The 19,796-nt window shown below is 42.0% G+C and overlaps 1 protein-coding gene across 1 annotated transcript in view; it reads right to left on the bottom strand.

Moving 5' to 3' along the window:
- The window catches only part of mast2 (microtubule associated serine/threonine kinase 2), a 464,493-nt gene that overhangs the window by 419,614 nt on the left and 25,083 nt on the right, over positions 1–19,796 (bottom strand). The window contains exon 2 of the mRNA XM_067990160.1: positions 3,344–3,491. Within this exon, the coding sequence (XP_067846261.1) occupies positions 3,344–3,491 (148 nt within the window). The remainder of the gene's footprint in view (positions 1–3,343; positions 3,492–19,796) is intronic.

Genomic DNA, 19,796 nt, shown 5'->3' with positions numbered 1-19,796 from the left:
ACTAGCTGGAGAGTCGAGAACTCGGGGGCATCGTCTCAGGATAAGGGATCGACCATTTAAGATTGAGATGAGGAGGAATTTCTTCTCAGACGGTTATGAATTTTTGGAATTCTCTACCCCAGAGGGCTGCGGATGCTGAGTCGTTCAATATATTCAAGGCTGATAGAGATAGATTTTTGGACTCTTGGGGAATCAAGGGATATGGGGATCAGACGGGAAAGTGGAGATGTGGTCGAAGATCAGCTGAGATCTTATCGAATGGCAGAGCAGGCTCGAGGGGCCATATGGCCTACTCCTGCTCTTATTTCTTATGTTCTTATGATTCTAACAATTCTGAAATACTTTGTTATTTTGGTCTCAAAGTGATTTTAAGTATTGGCGAGAGTTAAGTACTGAATTGGTCTTTTATCTGCCGATTTATTTTTTCTCATAAAATTTTATCTGACCATAAGTACAATTTTTAGTTTAGCTGAAATATATGGTCTGCCAATGTGTTGTTTTTCCACCTATCCTAACAATCAGTAAGAAATGGTGGCCATCTCATACATCTTTCCAGTGCGTATTTCAAGAAAAGGACCACTGTTAGTTGTGCAATCCACCAACCCACGTATAAGGTCTATAAGTTTTGGATCATTGGAGACACGGGCCTGCCAATAGAAACTGCCTTGTTGCTATGAACATAAATATAGAGTTGGGAGTAGCCCAAATCGTAACTTCTCAAGGTACTGACTCATGCTGGAACAAATACATGGGTGTCAGTCAGTACCCAAGAAGCTACTCTTATCTGTGAGCCGAGACAGCAAGTATTGGCAGGTTATTTGACTGTGGGAGTATCGCAGCTGAGCCCAATTCTGTTCTCACACACCCATGCATGTATACTTTTCAGTGGGGATGGTGGACTGCAGCAGGAACACCATCTGTTGTTTTTTTAAACCCCCTCACAGGGAACTCAGGCCTGCATGACAAAAATCAAGTAATTCAGCACGGGCTAGGAATTTAACTGAGGCTTTGTTATTCTGTATGGCACTCTATCAAATCAGGTGGTGCATTACCCAATGAGCGAACTGTGGAGCTAAAATTATGCCATTTAAAATTTTTCGTTGACTCATTATTATCTGCTCAAACATAGCTGCAGAAAATTTTAAGCAATGAGATTATTTGTCTATTTTATTTTCATTATTAACTATAGCAAAACCTGGGAGGAAGGAGGACTACACAGTCCAAGGTTGCTGCATAAAGCATTTAAAAGCAGGGCTAATCAGTGCCTGCATCCTAATTTACCACTGTATAGGTTATATATTAAAATAATAAGGAAATCATAAGGCCTACGAATATTTCATCCGTAATTGAGACCAAATTGAGATTAAGGAAAGGCAAGGCTGCGTTATAAAATTGGAGTAGCAAACGTCAAGGTCAAACCGCGACAGACAACATGTTAGGATTCTAAGTATTAGGAACCCTGCAACAGTCTGCTCATAGACTGTCTCTTTCGAGCTTCTCAGAGAAGTGTTCATGCTGAACTCGTTCCTAATTGCCCAAAAATAAACTTTATGTACTTGCCTCCGTCTTAGAATGTGAATCCCTGTTCAAACAGTATATAACTGCTTTTGAACACATTGTTTACAGCACCTGGGTAACACAGTCCTTTCCAGCGTAAAGTACTTGGCAACATGTTATTTCTGAAGATACTACTTTTATTGTTTACACCAAATGCTGTTCCAAGATTTTTTGAAATGTTTTGTTGGTAGAGCTGCATGTTGGAACACCAATCTGCTGCGCTGCAGAGGGCTAGAACATGGGTTTATTACCACAATATACAACTGTGGGTATTAACTCTCTCTCAGTCTTGTCCTCAAGCTGAGGCCAAGAAGTTCCACATCGAAAAAGGGAGGAAACAAGAAAAAAAAAATCAGGAGAGTTACCCTCGGCAGTTGTCACATTGTTACTAGAAACAATTATCTAACAGTATTTAAGGTGACTTTGCACTAGAGAACCTGACCATTCAGACACTTGGGTCCAAAATGTTAATTGCATGTATATTGCTTATATTTGGGTTAAATCCCCACTGGGAGGAGGTGGACTGTGTCGATTAGTATTGAAGTATGTACAACTACTTTATTTTAAATATCTAACCTGAAGAAATTATTTTGGCTTGAAGAATTACAGTAGACTCCAAAATAATGGAGGAAAAAACAACTAGTGTCAAAATTCATGCCTCCAACCCACACCCCCATCCCAAAACATAAATCTTGTGCCTTTAATACTTGTATCCCCCTTCGGGCTTTTGTGTCATTATGCTTTTTCCGTCAAATAAAACAATGCTGGGCAAACCTCCATCTTAAGTTACAACAACCCCGTGTCCTGCTGAATTTTCAATATTTTTTTCACATCATTGTTCTATAATCAGGGTCACTTTTGACAGGTGTTTGTCAGCTTTTGGTAGTTTTCTAGGTTGATATGCATGTCTAATATATCAGCATTCCAAAATGAGGTATAACACTAATTTTGCCAGAGTGATGCCCAATATTAAATATGCCATTAGGAGCTAAGATCAGACACTTCCCCACAAAGCAGCAGCACTTAAAATCACTCTAGACTGCTTTTGTTGCCCCTCGGAACTGGACAATAGAAGGATTCAAACAGGTTGATGGCTCACTCTCAGTAGTTGGAAGAGAAGGGAAGAAGGGCAAAGTGAACATACTGAGCCAGGATGTCAATAGGTGAAGAACAAGGATGAAATTAAGAGTTTACAAGTCACACGAATCTCACATTAGGTTGCAGGCTTAAAATTGCTCCCATTTTAAAAATTACAATAAAAAAGTATAATATATAAAAATTATAAATAGAATTTTTTTTTTTAAAAGGACAAATTTATATGACAGTGCTCTCCAGTTTTTTGCACCATCAGTAGGCTTCATATCATGGACTTGAGATGACTCACACAAAAGGATTTGCTGCTAATTACATTTTCAGTAATACCACAATATCAAAACATTGTGTCCAGTACACATCAGGAGTGTTTTACAAAATCAGTAGCAGTTGAGATTTGGTTGATATCAGACACCAAACCGCCCAGAGAGCTTGCTACAGATTTGAAACACACTCGAGTAGCTTAAGCTGAATGTAATGTTTCATCCTGGCTACTTTTTTTTCCCCCATTGGATTGATTTTCTTTTTGAAACCAGAGTTCAAATATTAAATGACCTGCAAACTTTTAACTTAGATAGGACCTTCCGAGTTATCCCTCAGAATACAACATTCCTCTACATGTTCTACTTATTTGAATATCCACAACGCTAAAATCTTCCATTGACAATAAATATGAAATAAGTCATCTCTTCACCTCCCAATGCACCAAAACTCCCTCTTCGAAGTTTGCCATCATCTTCACTAAACTGGTGTTGGAGTTTAGAGACTTTTCCAGATGAATAGGAGAGGTCAGGATTACTCAGTTTCCTGAAGAGCAATGGAGAGGAACCAGAAAGCTCCACCTGTGTAAAAAAAAAGATATTTTAAATTCCATTTTGTTCATCCCAACATAATCTATTCAAACTTGGCCAATTAAGTCAATCATTAATAAAAACAGAAAATGCTGGAGAAGCTCAGCAAGTGAGGCAGCATCTGACGTGAAAGAAACAGAGTTAACGTTTAAGTCGAAGAACCTTCGTCAGAACTGGAAGATGTTAAAAGAATTGAAGTTTTTAAGCAAGTACAAAGCCAGGGAAAGGAGGGGAGGTGAGGAAAGAACAAAAGGGAAGGTCTGTGACAGGGTGGAGGGCAGGAGTGATTAAATAACAAAAGGGTTGATGGTGTAAGGCAAGGAGGGTGGAAATGGGACAGGTGAAGAAACAAAAGATGGGTCAGGAGTGGCTGTAAATGGCAGCAGCAGAACCATTACCAGCACCTGTCTCCAAAAAAATAGGAGCAGTGGTTATGATTGAAAGTTATTGAAATCAACGTCGAGTCCAAAAGGTTGTAAAGTGTCTAAACGAAAGATGAATCATAGAACGATACGGCACAGGACGAGGCCATTCGGCCCATCGTGTCCGTGCCGGCCGCAAAAGAGCTACCCAGCTTAATCCCACTTTCCAGCACTTCGTCCATGGCCCTGTTGGTTATGGCACTTCAAATGCACATCCAAGTATTTTTTTTTTAATGAGTTGAGGGTTTCTGCCCCTACCACCCTTTCAAGCAGTGAGTTCCAAGCCCCCATAACCGTCTGGGTGAAAAAATTTATCCTCAGTTCCCCTCGAATCCTTCTACCAATTACTTTGAATCTATGCCCCATGGTCACTGACCACTCTGCTAAGAAAAATAGGTCCTCCCTATCCACTTTATCTCGTCCAGTCATAATTTTATGTACATCAATTAAATCTCCCCTCAGCCTCCTTTGTTCCAAAGAAAATAACCCCAGCCAATTCAATCTCCAGCCCAAGCAACAGCCTCGTAAATCTCCTCTGTACCCTCTCTAGTGCAATCACATCTTAAACATTGAAAATAGGAGCAGGAGGCGGCCATTCGGCCCTTCGAGCCTGCTTCGCCATTCAATATGATCATGGCTGATCCTCTATCTCAATGTCATATTCTTGCTCTCTCCCCATACCCCTTGATGCCTTCTGTGCCTAGAAATCTATCTATCTCCTTCTTAAATATATTCAGTGACTTGGCCTCCACAGCCTTCTGTGGTAGAGAATTCCACAGGTTCACCACCCTGAGTGAAGAAATTTCTCCTCATCTCAGTTCCATACGTCCATATCCTGAGACTGTAACCCCTCCTCTGGACCCCCCAGCCAGGGGAAACATCCTCCCTGCATCCAGTCTGTCTAGCCCTGTCAGAATTTTATACGTTTCAATGAGATCCCCTCTCGTTCTCCTAAACTCGAGTGAATACAGTTCGACCCAATCTCTCCTCATACGACAGTCCTGCCATCCCAGGAATCAATCTGGTGAACCTTCGCTGCACTCCCTCCATGGCAAGTATATCCTTTCTTAGGTAAGGAGACCAAAACTGCACATAATACTCCAGGTGTGGTCTCACCAAGGCCCTTTATAACTGCAGTAAGACATCCTTGCTCCTGTACCCAAATCCTCTTGCAACGAAGGCCAACATACCATTTGCCTTCCGAACTGCTTGTTGCACCTGCATCTTTGCTTTCAGTGACTGGTGTACAAGGACACCCAGGTCCCTTTGTACATCAACATTCCCCAATCTATCACCATTTAAATAATACTCTGCCTTCCTGTTTTTCCTTCCGAAGTGGATAACTACACATTTATCCACATTATTCTGCATCTGCCATGTATTTGCCCACTCACTCAACTTGTCTAAATCGCCTTGAAGCCTCTTTGCATCCTCCTCGCAACTCACGATCCCACCTACTTTTGTGTCATCAACAAACTTGGAAATATTACATTTGGTTCCCTCATCCAAATCATTGATATATAGTGTGAATAGCTGGGGCCCAAGCACTGATCCCTGCTGTACCCCACTAGTCACTGCCTGCCACCCACAAAAAGACCCTTTTATTCCTACTCTGTTTCCTATTTAGCATAACCTCCCTGCTCTTATATTCTATGCCTCGGCTAATAGAGGAAAGTATCCCGTATGACTTTTTAACCACCTTATCTACCTGTCCTGCTACCTTCAGGGATCTAAGGACATGCACTCCAAGGTCCCTCATTTCCTCTATACCTTTCAGTATCCTCCCATTTATTGTCTACTCCCTTGCCTTGTTTGCCCTCCCCAAATGCATTACCTCACACTTCTCTGGATTGAATTCTATTTGCCACTATTCTGCCCACCTGACCAGTCCATGGATATCTTCCTGCAGTCTACAGCTTTCCTCCTCACTATCAACCAATGAGGTGCTGTTCCTCGAGCATACGTTCAGCGTCATTGGAACAGTATAAGAGGCAGAGGACAGAGAAGTCAGAGTGGGAATGAGACGGAAGTTAAAATGGCAAGTAGCCAGCAGGTCAGGGTCACGCTTGCGGACAGAACGGAGGTGTTCAGCAAAGCGATCACCCAGTCTGCGTTTGATCTGCCCAATGTAGAGAAGACCACATTGCGTGCAGCGAAGACAGTATGCTAAATTGATAGAAGGAAAGTAAACTGCTGTTTCACTGGAAGCAGCATTTGAGGCCCTGGACAGTGGGAAGGGAGGAAGTGAAGGGGCAGGTGTTGCATCTCCTGCGCTCTCAGGCGAAGGTGCCACGGGGAGGAGAGCGGGTGTTGGAAGAGTGGACCAGGATGCCACGGAGGGAGCGGTCCCTTCGGAATGCTGAAAAGGGGAGAGGAAGATGTGTTTGGTGGGGAGATCGCGCTGGAGGTGGCGTTGAATGCGGAGGCTGGTGGGGTGGAAGGTGAGGACAAGGGGGACTATCATGCTTCTGGGAGGGAAGGAAAGGGGTGAGGGCAGAAGTGCTGGAAATAGGATGGACACGATCGAGGGCCCTATCAACTGCAGTGGAGGGGAATCCTCGAATGAGGAAAACGGAAGACATATCGGAAGCACTGGTGTGGAAAGTGGCATCGTTAGAACAGATGCAACGGAGACTGACAAACTAGGAGAAGGGAAGAGAGTCTTTACAGAAAGCGGGGTGGGAGGAAGTGTGATCAAGGTAGCTGTGGGAGTCGATGGGCTTATAATGGATATTGGTTGACAGCCTAGTCCCAGAAATGGAAAGAGAGATGGAAGGGAAGAGTCAGAGATGGACAATGCGAAGGCGAGGGAGGGGTGGAATTTGGAAGCGAAGTTGATGAAATTTTCCAGTTCAGGACGAGAGCAGGAAACAGCACCAATACGGTCATCAATGTACCAGAGAAAGGTGAGGGAGGGGACTTGTGTAGGATTGGAACAAGGAATGTTCCACATATTCCACAAAAAGGCAGGCATAGCTGGGACCCATACAGGTTCCCATAGCAACACCTTTTATTTGGAGGAAGTGAGTGGAGTCTAAGGAGAAGTTTTTCAACTAAGAGCAAGTTCAGCCAGGCAGAGGAGGGTGGTGGCGGATAAGGACTGGTTTCTCCGTCTCCGTCGCATCTGCTCTGACGATGCCACCTTCCACACCAGTGCTTCAGATAGGTCTTTTTTCCTCAACCAAGGATTGCCCTCCACTGTAGCTGACAGGGCCCTCAACCGTGTCTGTCCTATTTCCAGCAATTCTGTCCTCACCCCTTCCCTTCCCTCCCAGAACCATGATAAGGATCCCCCTCGTCCTCACCTTCCACCCACCAGCCTCCGCATTCAACGTATCATCCTCCGCCATTTCCACCAACTCCGGTGCGATCCCACCGCCAAACACATCTTCCCCTCCCCTTTCAGCATTCTGAAGGGACCACTCCCTTCGCAACATCCTGCTCCACTCTTCCATCACCTCCAAACACCCGCTCTCCTCCCCACGGCACAGTCCCGTGCGAGAGCAGGTGATGCAACACCTGCCCCTTCACCTGCTCCCTTCCCACCATCCAGGGCCCCAAACACTCCTTCCAGGTGAAACAGCAGTTCACTTGCACTTCGTTCAAATTTGTATACTGTATTCGCTGCACACAATGTGGTCTCCTCTATATTGGGGAGGCCAAATGCAGAGGAGGCGATTGCTTTGCTGAGCACCTCTACTCTGTCTGCAAGCGTGACCCTGACCTGCCGGTCACTTGCCATTTTAATTCCCCGCCTCACTCCCACACTGACCTCGGCCTCTTAAACTGCCCCAATGAAACTCAACGGAAGCTCGAGGAACAGCACCTCATCTTTCGTTTAGGCACTTTACAACCTTCTGGACTCACTGATTTCAATAACTTCAGATCATAACCACTGCTCCCATGTTTTCGGACAGCAGGTCCGAGTAATGGTTCTGCTGCTGCCATTCACAGCCACACCTGACCAATCTTTTGTTCCTTAACCTGTCCCATTACCACATTGCTTGCCTGGCACCATCATCCCTTTTGTCATTTAATCACTCCTGCCCTCCACCCTATCATAGACCTTTCCCTTTTGTTCTTTCCTCTCCTCCCCTCCACCCGCTTTCCCTGGCTCTGTACATGCTTAAAAACTTTAACTCTTAACATCTTCCAGTTCCGACGAAAGTTCTTCAACCTGAAACATTAACTCTGTTTCTTTCTCCACAGATGCTGCCTCACTTGCTGAGCTTCTCCAGCATTTTGTTTTTATTTCAGATTTCCAGCATCTGCAGTATTTTGCTTTTGATTTAAGTCAATCATTAACCTATCTAAAACCCTGAAACCAGTTTATCCACAATATATTCAATCATACTTTTAAAACCACCTTATGATCTTAAATATTGGAAACGCATTAGCTCCACATAGTTACATCTTATCTTGGGACAAAGTAGGTTTTTACTTAAAAAAAAAACTCAGCTCAAATTGTTCCTACGCAATCTGATTCTCACCATGCTTGTAGTTTGAACCCAACGTATTCTAACACAAATTAATTACCGTAACAAGGAAAAATCTCCATGCCATGGAACAACAAAAGGATTTATATCTGCTGTTGCCCACAATGAGTTTCAGATGTAGGCTGCAGTATCAGTGATAGGCACAGGGCAGTTACTAGCCACTTCCACACACAGAACAGGGAAGGGATGCAATTTTGTCATAATCTGTAATTCTGTATTTGACATACAGAAGGAATACACCAAAGGCAATTTCAATCTATTTGCAATTTCAATCCCATGGCATTGTTCATGGCAAGTCAGAAGATGCACTTTTATTAAAAAAAAGGGGCTATAACAAATTGAGGGTCTTGCATTAGATATTCTCTCATGGACAGCAGCGCCAGTCACTCCTGTAAGAGGTGCCATTTTACATTTAAAAGGTGGGGCTTCTACTGCCCACCAATATATAACTTGAATTATGCTTTTGTGTAAAGTATAACCATAGTGCCCCATTATGATTTTAACTGGATATTCCGGTCTTTTGCACGTGTTTCTACATTCTCTTTAAAGGTAAACTGAGAAACACTGATGCGAACCATTAAGCTTTTTTACCTCTGTACATAAACATACAGAGCAACAGTTCTGATGCACTTATTTCAATCAGTACAACTTATCTTTGTGTAATAAAATAAAATAATGAACACACACATCAGTGGATTTTACTTGACTTAAAACAAAATAACTTCTAGCTACTCATGCTATTTCTGTTTGAAATATGCTTTTTATCTCTGTGTTCATAACCAAAAGGGATCATTCACTTATCAACACAATGGGTGTGGCGTATTTAGCGACTACAAAGACTGGCTCATGAACTGCTCATTTATAATCTTTGGGGAAAACAAATTCCATTAATGTATTCATTATCTATTATAGAGATTTTTTTTAAACTTGTGCAAATACACTTAGCTTTAAAATCCCACTATTTGAAAGTCACTCTTGCCCAAATCCTGTGGAAATAAGTTTAAAAAATTCAAAACATGACAGGGGTTTTTATGTCATGTAGGGCATATCATCAGAGCCACTGATTCAGTGACTAATAACATGCAAGGTGTAGCAGTTGGCAGTAGATTTTTCATATTTAGCAGTATTGGAGTTTAAGAGGAGCTGGGGGGGCCAGGTGGGGAAGAGAGAATTCTCCATTTTGGTCGGCCTGGGGAGGGGGGGGTGGCGGTGCAGAGGATATGTTGCCAGGTTTGGCAGGAATGGGATGGGAGTCCTGGAATTTTACAGCACTGCAACAGGGCTGCTGGGGACTGGCAGTATCGGAAGGGGCAGAGGGTCCATTGGTTTGACATTACAATGGAGGATAACATGGCGTTTGGCAGAAATGGGTGTGGAATGCAAGGTTCAGCTCACTGGTAGATTCCTGAAGTCTGTCAGCAGTGAAGGGAAGAGGACGGCATGGGCCTAACATTGGTTTGGGGTGGGGCGGGTAAATCCAGTGTCTGGCAGCACTGGATTCACTGGTGATTTTCTAAGGAATACTAAACAACAAAATTTTGGTATTTTGTGATTCGTTCCTTTAAGAGAATCTCTGTATCTCTCTTCCCTCCCTCCCTGAGCTATCAGTAATTAGAACATTTACATTTTCTAATGATCAACAAAACACAAGTGATAACGAAAGGCATGTGTGTTTTCAAAATTCAACTTGTGTTTTTAAAAAAAACTTAAATTAGGATGACAAAAGGCACTGTTTGTCTGTGTTTGATTCTTTTGCTCTCAGCTTCATATGCTTCCTGATATTTATAGCATTTTTCTAATTAGAAACCAATGAAAACTGCAACAGAGGTGTAATCATTAACCTGCATTTTGTAAACACACATACACACTAATTTTCTTTAAAATGTCAATTTTACCTGAATAAAAAAGTTTGGAAACTTACACTCTAGCTTTTCTTCAATTAATTTTGAAAAGCAACTAAATAAATTTTATTGGTGACCAAAAAAAGAGAAGCAATCTATTGTTTTATTGTCTTAAATGCTACTGATGCATCTTGGAAAATTGTGCTAACTGCACATGCTCAGACTGCAGGATCAAAATTTAAAATTTTAAAGTTTCACCAATATTGTTATGAACTCACTCTCTACTCCTCTCAGCTGAATCCACCTTTTAACGTTTACTGGTTGATTTCCCATGGGGGCTTGGGTCGTCAAGACCAATTTGAATTTTTCAGGTCAAGCAAGGCTAGAGATTGGAGATGATGGAAACGAAGTGCAGGAGGGCACATGGGAAGGACGAGGAGGCGGCAGCAAATAAGAGGGGCAGGGGGAGGATTGGGAGAAAAGATGGGAGGCGGAGCAATAAGGTAAGGGAGGGGTGGAAAGGGTATTTAGATCAGTCAGAGGAGGGTAATTGAGGAGACATTTTAATTAGTGAGTTTAATGATGCTATTACAAAATATGTAACTTTTTTTTCAAAATGTTGTTTCATTTAAACTTTTACTTTGGACATCAAAAAAAATGGAGCGAGAAAAAAAATGGTGGATGAAGAAAATTTTCACAAAATATTTTGAGAGATTGATGGGAATTCATTGGGCAGATTAAATTGGTTACCCTGTGATTGCAAAGAGGCAAAACTCATTATAAATTTATGTGGCTACATTTGCAATGGGAAAAGTTTACAAAAAGAGTGACAAAAATTTGACAATAGAAAATCAAGTTGCACAGACAGGAAATGCATGCAGACACAAAATTTTTAATAAGCTATAGATAGATCAGTTTGTTCGAAAACAAAGCTAAACTGTCATCTTCAAAATTCTGACACACAGTCATAGTTACCTACAGGTTGACACCATACCATTGTTAATTGTCAATGTTCTCATCATGCTCCTTGAATCATACTATGGGGTCATCAATATACACCTGCATCATTGGAACAGGCAGCTTAGGCCATGGTTAATGCTTTACGTTTTTATGCTTTACTTAGATACTTTTCTTATGCTCTGTGCCAAAATCACTCGCATAAGCAAGTTTTCATTCCGAGTTGACTTAATGTGCACGATATCTGGTAATGTACTATTGCCAAGGATTTGAACAGAAACCATTGCTGCCGCATTTATTTACCTGGTCATCTCCGAGCCTTCAGAAAGCTGGAGCAAACAAATACTCAGGCATTGTTAGTGTAAAAATAGGTTTATTAAAAGTAACAAGTCTATTACTGCTGCTTACAATACAACAACTTGCACTATTTGTACAAAACTTTTTTGCTCGCTCCTTGGGTACAAAAAAAAACCCACCACTGCCAATTCTGATAATACTAAATCTGGACTCGTGTCCATGCTGTAATTCATGGCCCACAGAGCACCACAAGAACACCAGCACACAATACGATGTAGAAGTCACAAGCAGAGAGAGGTGTCCCCAAAAAATACCTCTACTTGGTAATGGAACTGTCAATTACTACCACTCCTTCCCCCAAATTAGACCTCCACCTGCCTAGATAAATGAGTTACTTGAGTGCAAGTCTGTCATCTGTTCAAAAGGACAAAGTCAATCAAAACAATATTTACACAAATACACTGGTGACTCACAGTCGGGTTCAAAGGCTGGTGCTCTGGACCTGGTCTTCAGTTAAACAAGGGGAAAAGTAATCAATCTTCCAGGGTCACTGGACTGATCATTATAACAGATCTTATCAGGAAGTGCCTCTGGTGAGATCAACTTAATGGGTTTGCGATTAAAATGTATCACTACATTACCACTTCTTGTATCATTTCGAATACAAAATGCCATTTCCAACCACATATAGGATGCTATTTATACCCAATTCAACAACAGACGTTCAGTAAAACAGATCTGAAGTAACTGGCCACCTCTCGTATTAAAACATTTTTACTTAATTTGAATCGTGATGAAACACCCATTTGTCGTAGTCTCATGCAAGGGCATTCTGCCATTGGAACACGTGGCTCTTTGTGTGACCTGCTAAAAGCACTAAACTGGTTCAATATGTTAGAGTGCTTAATTTATGATGTGAACAGCATCATGGTATGAATTCACTGATACAAGGAACTGGCATCTGAATGGGGCAACTAAATTTCTTGGTATCACACTGTCACCAACAAAACACAAATCCAAGACCACCACACTGTTATTGTTCCACATGGCACAATTAAGCAGATTACACTTGATTTTTAATCAAGACAGACAGTAATATCAAAAAAAAAATGTATTCTAGGGCAAAAGCAAGCTTGAAACCAGTTGTATGGAAGAAAACAGTCCAATTGAAGATGCCATGGCTCAATGTTAATTGTTGCTCAGTCATGCCCATCTGTGGCGAAGCATTTCCTCCACAAGCAAATGCCAACAAACAGCAAGGAAACAGCAATAATCAAGACAGTATAAAAAAAACTTGGTGTCATGAAATGAGTTGAAGCCTTGTTAGTGAAAATTATCCTAGAGGCAGAACATTCACTAAAATGCACTGAAGAAAGAAACCAGCATACGTTTTGCTCAAACTGCACAAACCATTTCTCTTGAAACTAGGCTGAATACCACTCTCACTTCACTGCTTTACAAAATTATCCTTCCATCACAGGCCAGGAAGGGGCAGAAACAAAAATCAAACATGAATTTCAGTTGACTTTTTTTATTCAAAAAATTAGGGAATTGAACCTCTTTATTCATGTCCAAGCGAAAGGCTGCAGCAGCATTCATAAACTAACAGAATTATTTCACTGAACTACAATTATGTTTATTCAAATACTTTCAATGGATTCCAAAATTTAATTCTAGAATATTCAGCCCTCAGCTATGAAACAATGAATACTCTTCCGGGGCAGAGAAACACCCACAGGACTGATTACAGTATAAGGTTCTAAACATTACAGTGTAGCATTATGAATACATCCTCACTTTAACAAGCAATCCAGATATAAAGTTAACCAGGCCTGAAACAAATACAGATTTAACGTTCTCACCCTCACATGGTTTGCTCATGGAGGCAGGCACAGTGGGGGTTCAAGAGATAGAACAGGAAACAAGCATATTTTGAAAGCTACAAGGAAACATTCATTGCTCAGAGGAATGTTCCAGACCGAAACTCAAAATGGGGCATTTACCTTTAGAAATTAAGTCTGTAAAAAATGATAAGTTCTAGTGATAACAAGTACTTAATGCATCAACACAACTACTGCACCAAAAGACATTTTCTAATAAAATTGCTGGGAGACACCAGAAAGGTTCTGGTTTTTTTACTATTTAAGAGGTTATAACCATGAGGTAGTTTGTTCTAAAGCCAAAGGATTCTAAGTGGTCTACCAGGCATTTTCTTCCTCATTCATTTCAACAAATATTATATCTACTGCAAAAGTCTCATCAATAAATAAAAGGATACCAAAGTAAAAAATAAGTTACCTGTTTCATTTTATATCGGTCACACTTATTTTCTATGGAGTAATGATAATCAATCACATAATTTGTTGCAGAGCTGCTGTTCCCTGCTTTGTTGGTTTTATACCAGTGCAGTAACCTCCAACCTTCTAAGGAAAGAGTAGGGCCTATTAGAGAAGCGTGGAGGCGAAGATGTTGGTATGTTTCTTAATGAATACTTTGTGTCTGTCTTCACAAAAGAGAGGGACGATGCAGACATTGTAGTTAAGGAGGAGGAGTGTGAAATATTGGATGGGATAATCTTAGTGAGAGAGAGGAAGTATTAAGGGGATTAGCATCTTTGAAAGTAGATAAATCACCAGGGCCGGGTGAAATGTATCCCAGGCTACTAAGAGAAGCAAGGAAGGAAATAGCAGAGGCTCTGACCATCATTTTCCAATCCTCCCTGGCTACAGGCGTGGTGCCGGAGGATTGGAGGACTGCTGACGTTGTACCATTGTTTAAAAAAGGGAGTGAGGGATGGACCGAATAATTACACGCCAGTCAGTCTAACCTCGGTGGTAGGCAAATTATTGGAATCAATTCTGGAGGGACAGGATAAACCATCACTTAGAAAGGCACGGAGTAATCAAGGACAGTCAGCATGGATTTGTTAAAGGAAGGTTGTGTCTGACTAGCTTGATTGGATTTTTTGAGGAGGGAACAAGGAGGGTCGATGAGAGTAGTGCATTTGATGTAGTCTACGTGGATTTTAGCAAGGCTTTTGACAAGGACCCACATAGCAGACTGGTCAAAAAAGTACAAGCCCAAGGGAGAGTAGCAAGGTGGATCCAAAATTGGCTCAGTGGCAGGAAGCAAAGGGTAATGGTCGATAGGTGTTTTTGTGACTGGAAGGCTGTTTCCTGTGGGTTTCCGTAGGGCTCAGTACAAGGTCCCTTGCTTTTTGTGATCTTTATTGATGATTTCAACTTTGGTTTGCAGATGATACAAAAATTGGCCGTGTGGTTGATAGCGAGGAGGAAAGCTGTAGACTGCAGGAAGATATCAATGGACGAGTCAGGTGGGCAGAAAAAGTGGCAAATGGATTTCAATCCGGTGAAGTATGAGGTAATGCATTTGGGGAGGGCAAACAAGGCAAGGGAGTACACAATAAATGGGAGGATACTGAAAGGTGCAATGGAAGTGAGGGACCTTGGAGTGCATGTCCACAGATCCCAAAAGGTAGCAGGACAGGTAGACAAGGTGGTTAAGGCAGCATATGGAATACTTCCTTTATTAGCTGAGGCATAAAATCTAAGAGCAGGGAGGTTATGCTGGAACTATATAAAACATTGGTAAGGCCACAGCTTGAGTGCTGTGTACAGTTCTGGTCACCACATTATAGGAAGGATGTAGTTGCACTGGAGAGGGTACAGAGGAGATTTATGAGGATGTTGCCAGGACTGGAGAATTTTAGCTATGAGGAAAGGTTGGATAGGCTGGGGTTGTTCTGCTTGGAACAGAGGAGGCTGAGGAGTGATTTAATTGAGGTGTACAAAATTATGAGGGGCCTAGATAGAGTGGACAGGAAGGACCTATTTCCCTTAGCAGAGAGGTCAATAACCAGGGGGCAAAGATTTAAAGTCATTGGTAGAAGGATTAGAGGGGAGCTGAGGAAAAATATGTTCTCACCCAGAGTGTGGTGGGGGTCTGGACCTCACTGCCGGAAAGGGTGGTAGAGGCAGAAACCATGAAATCATTTAAAGAGTACCTGGATTGTGCACCTGAAGTGCTGTGACCTACAAGGCTACAGACCAAGTGCTGGAAAGTGGGATTAGGCTGGGTGGCTCATTTTCGGCTGGCGCGGACACGATGGGCCGAATGTCCTCCTTCTGTGCCGTAAATTTTCTATGATTCTATATGCATGCACTAAATCACTGTCACATCTGGTATCAGGGCTTAAGGAATCAAAAACATGATATAGTACTGATGCACTGACTCCACCATAAATGGCTTCCTAAGAGCTAATCAGCTCTTCATGAAACGCTTCTCCCACTTGTACACTATGCTGTTCACAGAGGCACACAGCACAAAACGAGGACAGCTAAAAAGAAGCATCAATGCCCATTGCTAAAAGCCCACAATAAAAATAAAAAGATGACAAACGTTAGCTTTCCTGAACTCAATTTCTAAAGCGTGCAGATGCAGTCTTCCCAAGAACCCTGCTCAGGGATTCCAATTTGCTCATTCAGTACTTCAGTTGCAAACATAATTGGTCTTCAGGTCAATAACAAAAGAAATAAAATGTCTGTCAGGTAGAGAAATGTTATACATTTGTCAATAGGCAAATTAAATGGCTTGCACATTTATTTTTCAGCAATTGCTCAATCAGTGCAACTGCTCAATCAGTTCAGTAATTTTGGCTAAAAATTAAGCAATGCAGTTAATGAGCATGTTGGTTTGCAGAACAGATATATTGTATATAATATTAATTACGCGAAAAACAGGAAAATGCCTCATGCTTGCAAATCACATATTGTTCATTTTTCAGGGTGGCTCACTAAGCAGTTAATATCCTTTTACAGTTGTCATGTCAGCACCATTTTCATTGAATCATAGAATCGTACATCGCAGAAGGAGGCCATTCGGCCTTCATGCCTGCTCTTTGAAAGAGCTATCCAATTGGTCCTATTCCCCTGCTCTTTCCCATAGCCCTGCAAATTTTTCCCCCTTCAAGTATTAATCCAATTCCCTTTTGAAAGTTACGATGGAATCTGCTTCCACCATCCTTTCAGGCAGTGCATTCCAGATCGTAACTACTCACTGCGTAAGAACATTTTTCCTCACGTCGCCTCTGATTCTTTTGCCAATTACCTTAAACCACCGTGATCAAACAAAAGGAAAGGTCTTGCAATTATATAGCGCCTATCACGACCTTCGGATGTTCCAAAGCACTTTACATCCAATGATGTGCTTTTTGAAGTGTAGTCACTGTTGTAATGTAGGAAAACACAGCAGACAATTTGCACACAGCAAGGTCCCACAAACAGCACTGAAATACACAAACAGATAATCTGTTTTCAGTGACCAGGACACCGGAGAAAACTCCCCTGCTCTTCTTCGAATAGAATCATGGAATCATGGAACGGTTACAGCACAGGAGGAGGCCATTCAGCCCATCGAGCCCATGCTGGCTCTTTGTAAGAGCAATCCAGTTAGTCCCAATCCCCCGTTCTTTCCCCGTAGCCCTGCAAATTTTTTCCCTTCAAGTATTTATCCAGTTCCTTTTTGAAAGGCACAATTGAATCTGCTTCCACCACCCTTTCAGGCAGCGCATTCCAGATCATAACTACTCGCTGTGTAAGAAAGTTTTTTCTCATGTTGCCTTTGATTCTTTTGCCAATCACCTTAAATCTGTGTCCTCTGGTTCTCGACCCTTCCGCCAATAGGAACAGTTTCTCTTTATTTACTTTATCTAAACTTGTCGTGATTCGGAACATTTCTGTCAAATCTCCTCTCAACCCTCTCTGTTCGAAGGAGAACAACCCCAGCTTCTCCAGTCTATCCATGTAACTGAAGTCCCTCATCCCTGGAACCATTCTAGTGAATCTTTTCTGCACCCTAAGGCCTTAATATCCTTCTGAAAGTGCAGTGCCCAGAATTGGACACAATAGTCCAGTTGCGGCTGAATCAGTGTTTTATAAAGGTTCAAAATATCTTCCTTGCTTTTGTACTCTATGCCTCTACTTATAAAGCCCAGGATCCCGTATGCTTTTCTAACCACTTTCTTAACCTGTCCTGCAACCTTCAAAGATTTGTGCACATATACCCCAGGTCTCTGTTCCTGCACCTGCTTCAGAACTGTACCATTTAGTTTATATTGCCTCTCCTTATTCTTCTCGTCAAAATGTATCACTTTGCACTTCTCTGCGTTAAATTTCATCTGCCATGTGTCCACCCATTCCACCAGCCTGTCTATGTCCTCTTGAAGTCGATTACTATCGCCCTCACTGTTTGCTACACTTAAAAGTTTTGTGTCATCTGTACATTTTGAAATTGCACCCTGTACACCCAAGTCTAAGTCATTAACGTATACCAAAAAAATCAGTGGTCCTAACAGTGACCCCTGGGGAACACACTATATACCTTCCTCCATTCCAAAATAAAACAGTAAAACACTGCTCTCTGTTTCCTGTCCCTTAGCCAATTTCCTATCCATGCTGAAACTGCCCCTTTTATTCCATGAGCTTCAATTTTGCTGACAAGCCTATTAAGTGGCACCTCATCAAATGCCTTTTGCAAGTCCATTTACACATCAACCACATTGCCCTCATCAACCCTCTCTGTTACCTCATCAAAAAATTCAACCAAATTCGTTAAACACTATTTCCCTTTAACAAATCCGTGCTGGTTTTCCTTCATTAATTCACACTTGTCCAAATGACTCTTGATTTTGTCCTGGATTATCCTTTCTAAAAGCTTCCCCACCACCGAGGTTAAACCGACTGGCCTGTAGTTGTCGGGTTTATCCTTACATCCTTTTTTGAACAAACAATTCTCCAGTCCTCTGGCACCACCCGCATATCTAAGAAGGAATGGAAGATTATGGCCAGCACTTCTGCAATTTCCACCCTCAGCAAACTAGGATGCATCCCATCTGGAGCGGGTGACTTATCCACGCTAAGTACAGCCAGCCTTTCTAGTACCTCCTCTATCAATTTTTAGCCCATCCAGTATCTCAACCACCTCTTCCTTTACTGTGACTTTGGCGGCATCTTCTTCCGTGGTAAAGACAGATGCAAAGTACTTATTTAGTACCTCAGCCATTCCCTCTGTCTCCACAAGTAGATCACCTTCTTGGTCCCTAATCGGCCCCACCCCTCCTCTGTCTAGCCGTTTACTATTTATATGCCTACAGAAGACTTTTGGGTTCCCTTTTATGTGAGCTGACTATTCTCATACTCTCTATTTGGCCTTCTTATTTCCTTTTTCACTTCTCCTCTGTCCTCCCAAATTCAGCCTGGTACTCACTTGTACTATCAGCCTGATATCTGTCATAAACTCCTTTTTTCTGCTTCATCTTACTTGCTATCTCTTGTCATCCAGGGAGCTGTGGCTTTGGTTGCTCCACCTTTTCCCCCAACCTCGTGGGAATGTACGTAGACTGTACCCGAACCATCTCCTCTTTAAAGGCCGCCCACTGTTCGTTAACAGTTTTGCCCGTCAATCTTCGATTCCAATTTACCCAGGCCAGATCCATTCTCAATCCACTGAAATTGGCCCTCCTCCAATTAAGTATTTTTGCTCTAGATCGCTCCTTGTCCTTTTCCATAACTATTCTAAATGCAATAATACTATGATCACTGTTCCCTAAATGTTCCCCCACTGACACTTGCTCCACTTGACCCATTTCATTCTCCAGAATCAGATCCAGCAATGCCTCCTCCCTCATTGGATTGGATACACATTGATCAAGAAAGTTCTCCTGAACACACTTCAGAAATTCCTCCCCCTCTTTGCTCTTTATCCCTGTCTATATTAAGATAATTGTAAACAATTTTACAACACCAAGTTATAGTCCAGCAATTTTATTTTAAATTCACAAGCTTTCGGAGGCTTCCTCCTTCGTCAGGTGAACGATGTGAAAATGAAATCCTCAAAATGAAATCGCATTTATAATTCACAGAACAATGCTTGGTGAGTACAGACAGTTTTTTCAACTGCCCGTTGCCAAGGCAATCAGTGTGCAGACAGACAGGTGTTACCTGCCAGGTCTCACAGAATATACAAATCACCAAAAAAAAGAGATAGAGAAGTAGAAACATAGAAAAGACAGCAACTGACCCGTTATATTAAAAACAGATAACATTTGTTCGCTGGTGGGGTAACGTGTAGCATGACATGAACCCAAGATCCCGGTTGAGGCCGTCCTCATGGGTGTCTCGAAGGCCGCCTTGGAGTACGCTTACCCGAAGGTCGGTAGATGAATTGTCCATGACTGCTGAAGTGTTCCCCGACTGGGAGGGAACC

Source organism: Heptranchias perlo, chromosome 9, assembly GCF_035084215.1.
Source record: "Heptranchias perlo isolate sHepPer1 chromosome 9, sHepPer1.hap1, whole genome shotgun sequence".
Lineage (NCBI taxonomy): Eukaryota > Metazoa > Chordata > Chondrichthyes > Hexanchiformes > Hexanchidae > Heptranchias > Heptranchias perlo.
The sequence above is the reverse complement of the archived record's forward strand: the minus strand, read 5'-3'. Positions and strand labels throughout refer to the sequence as shown.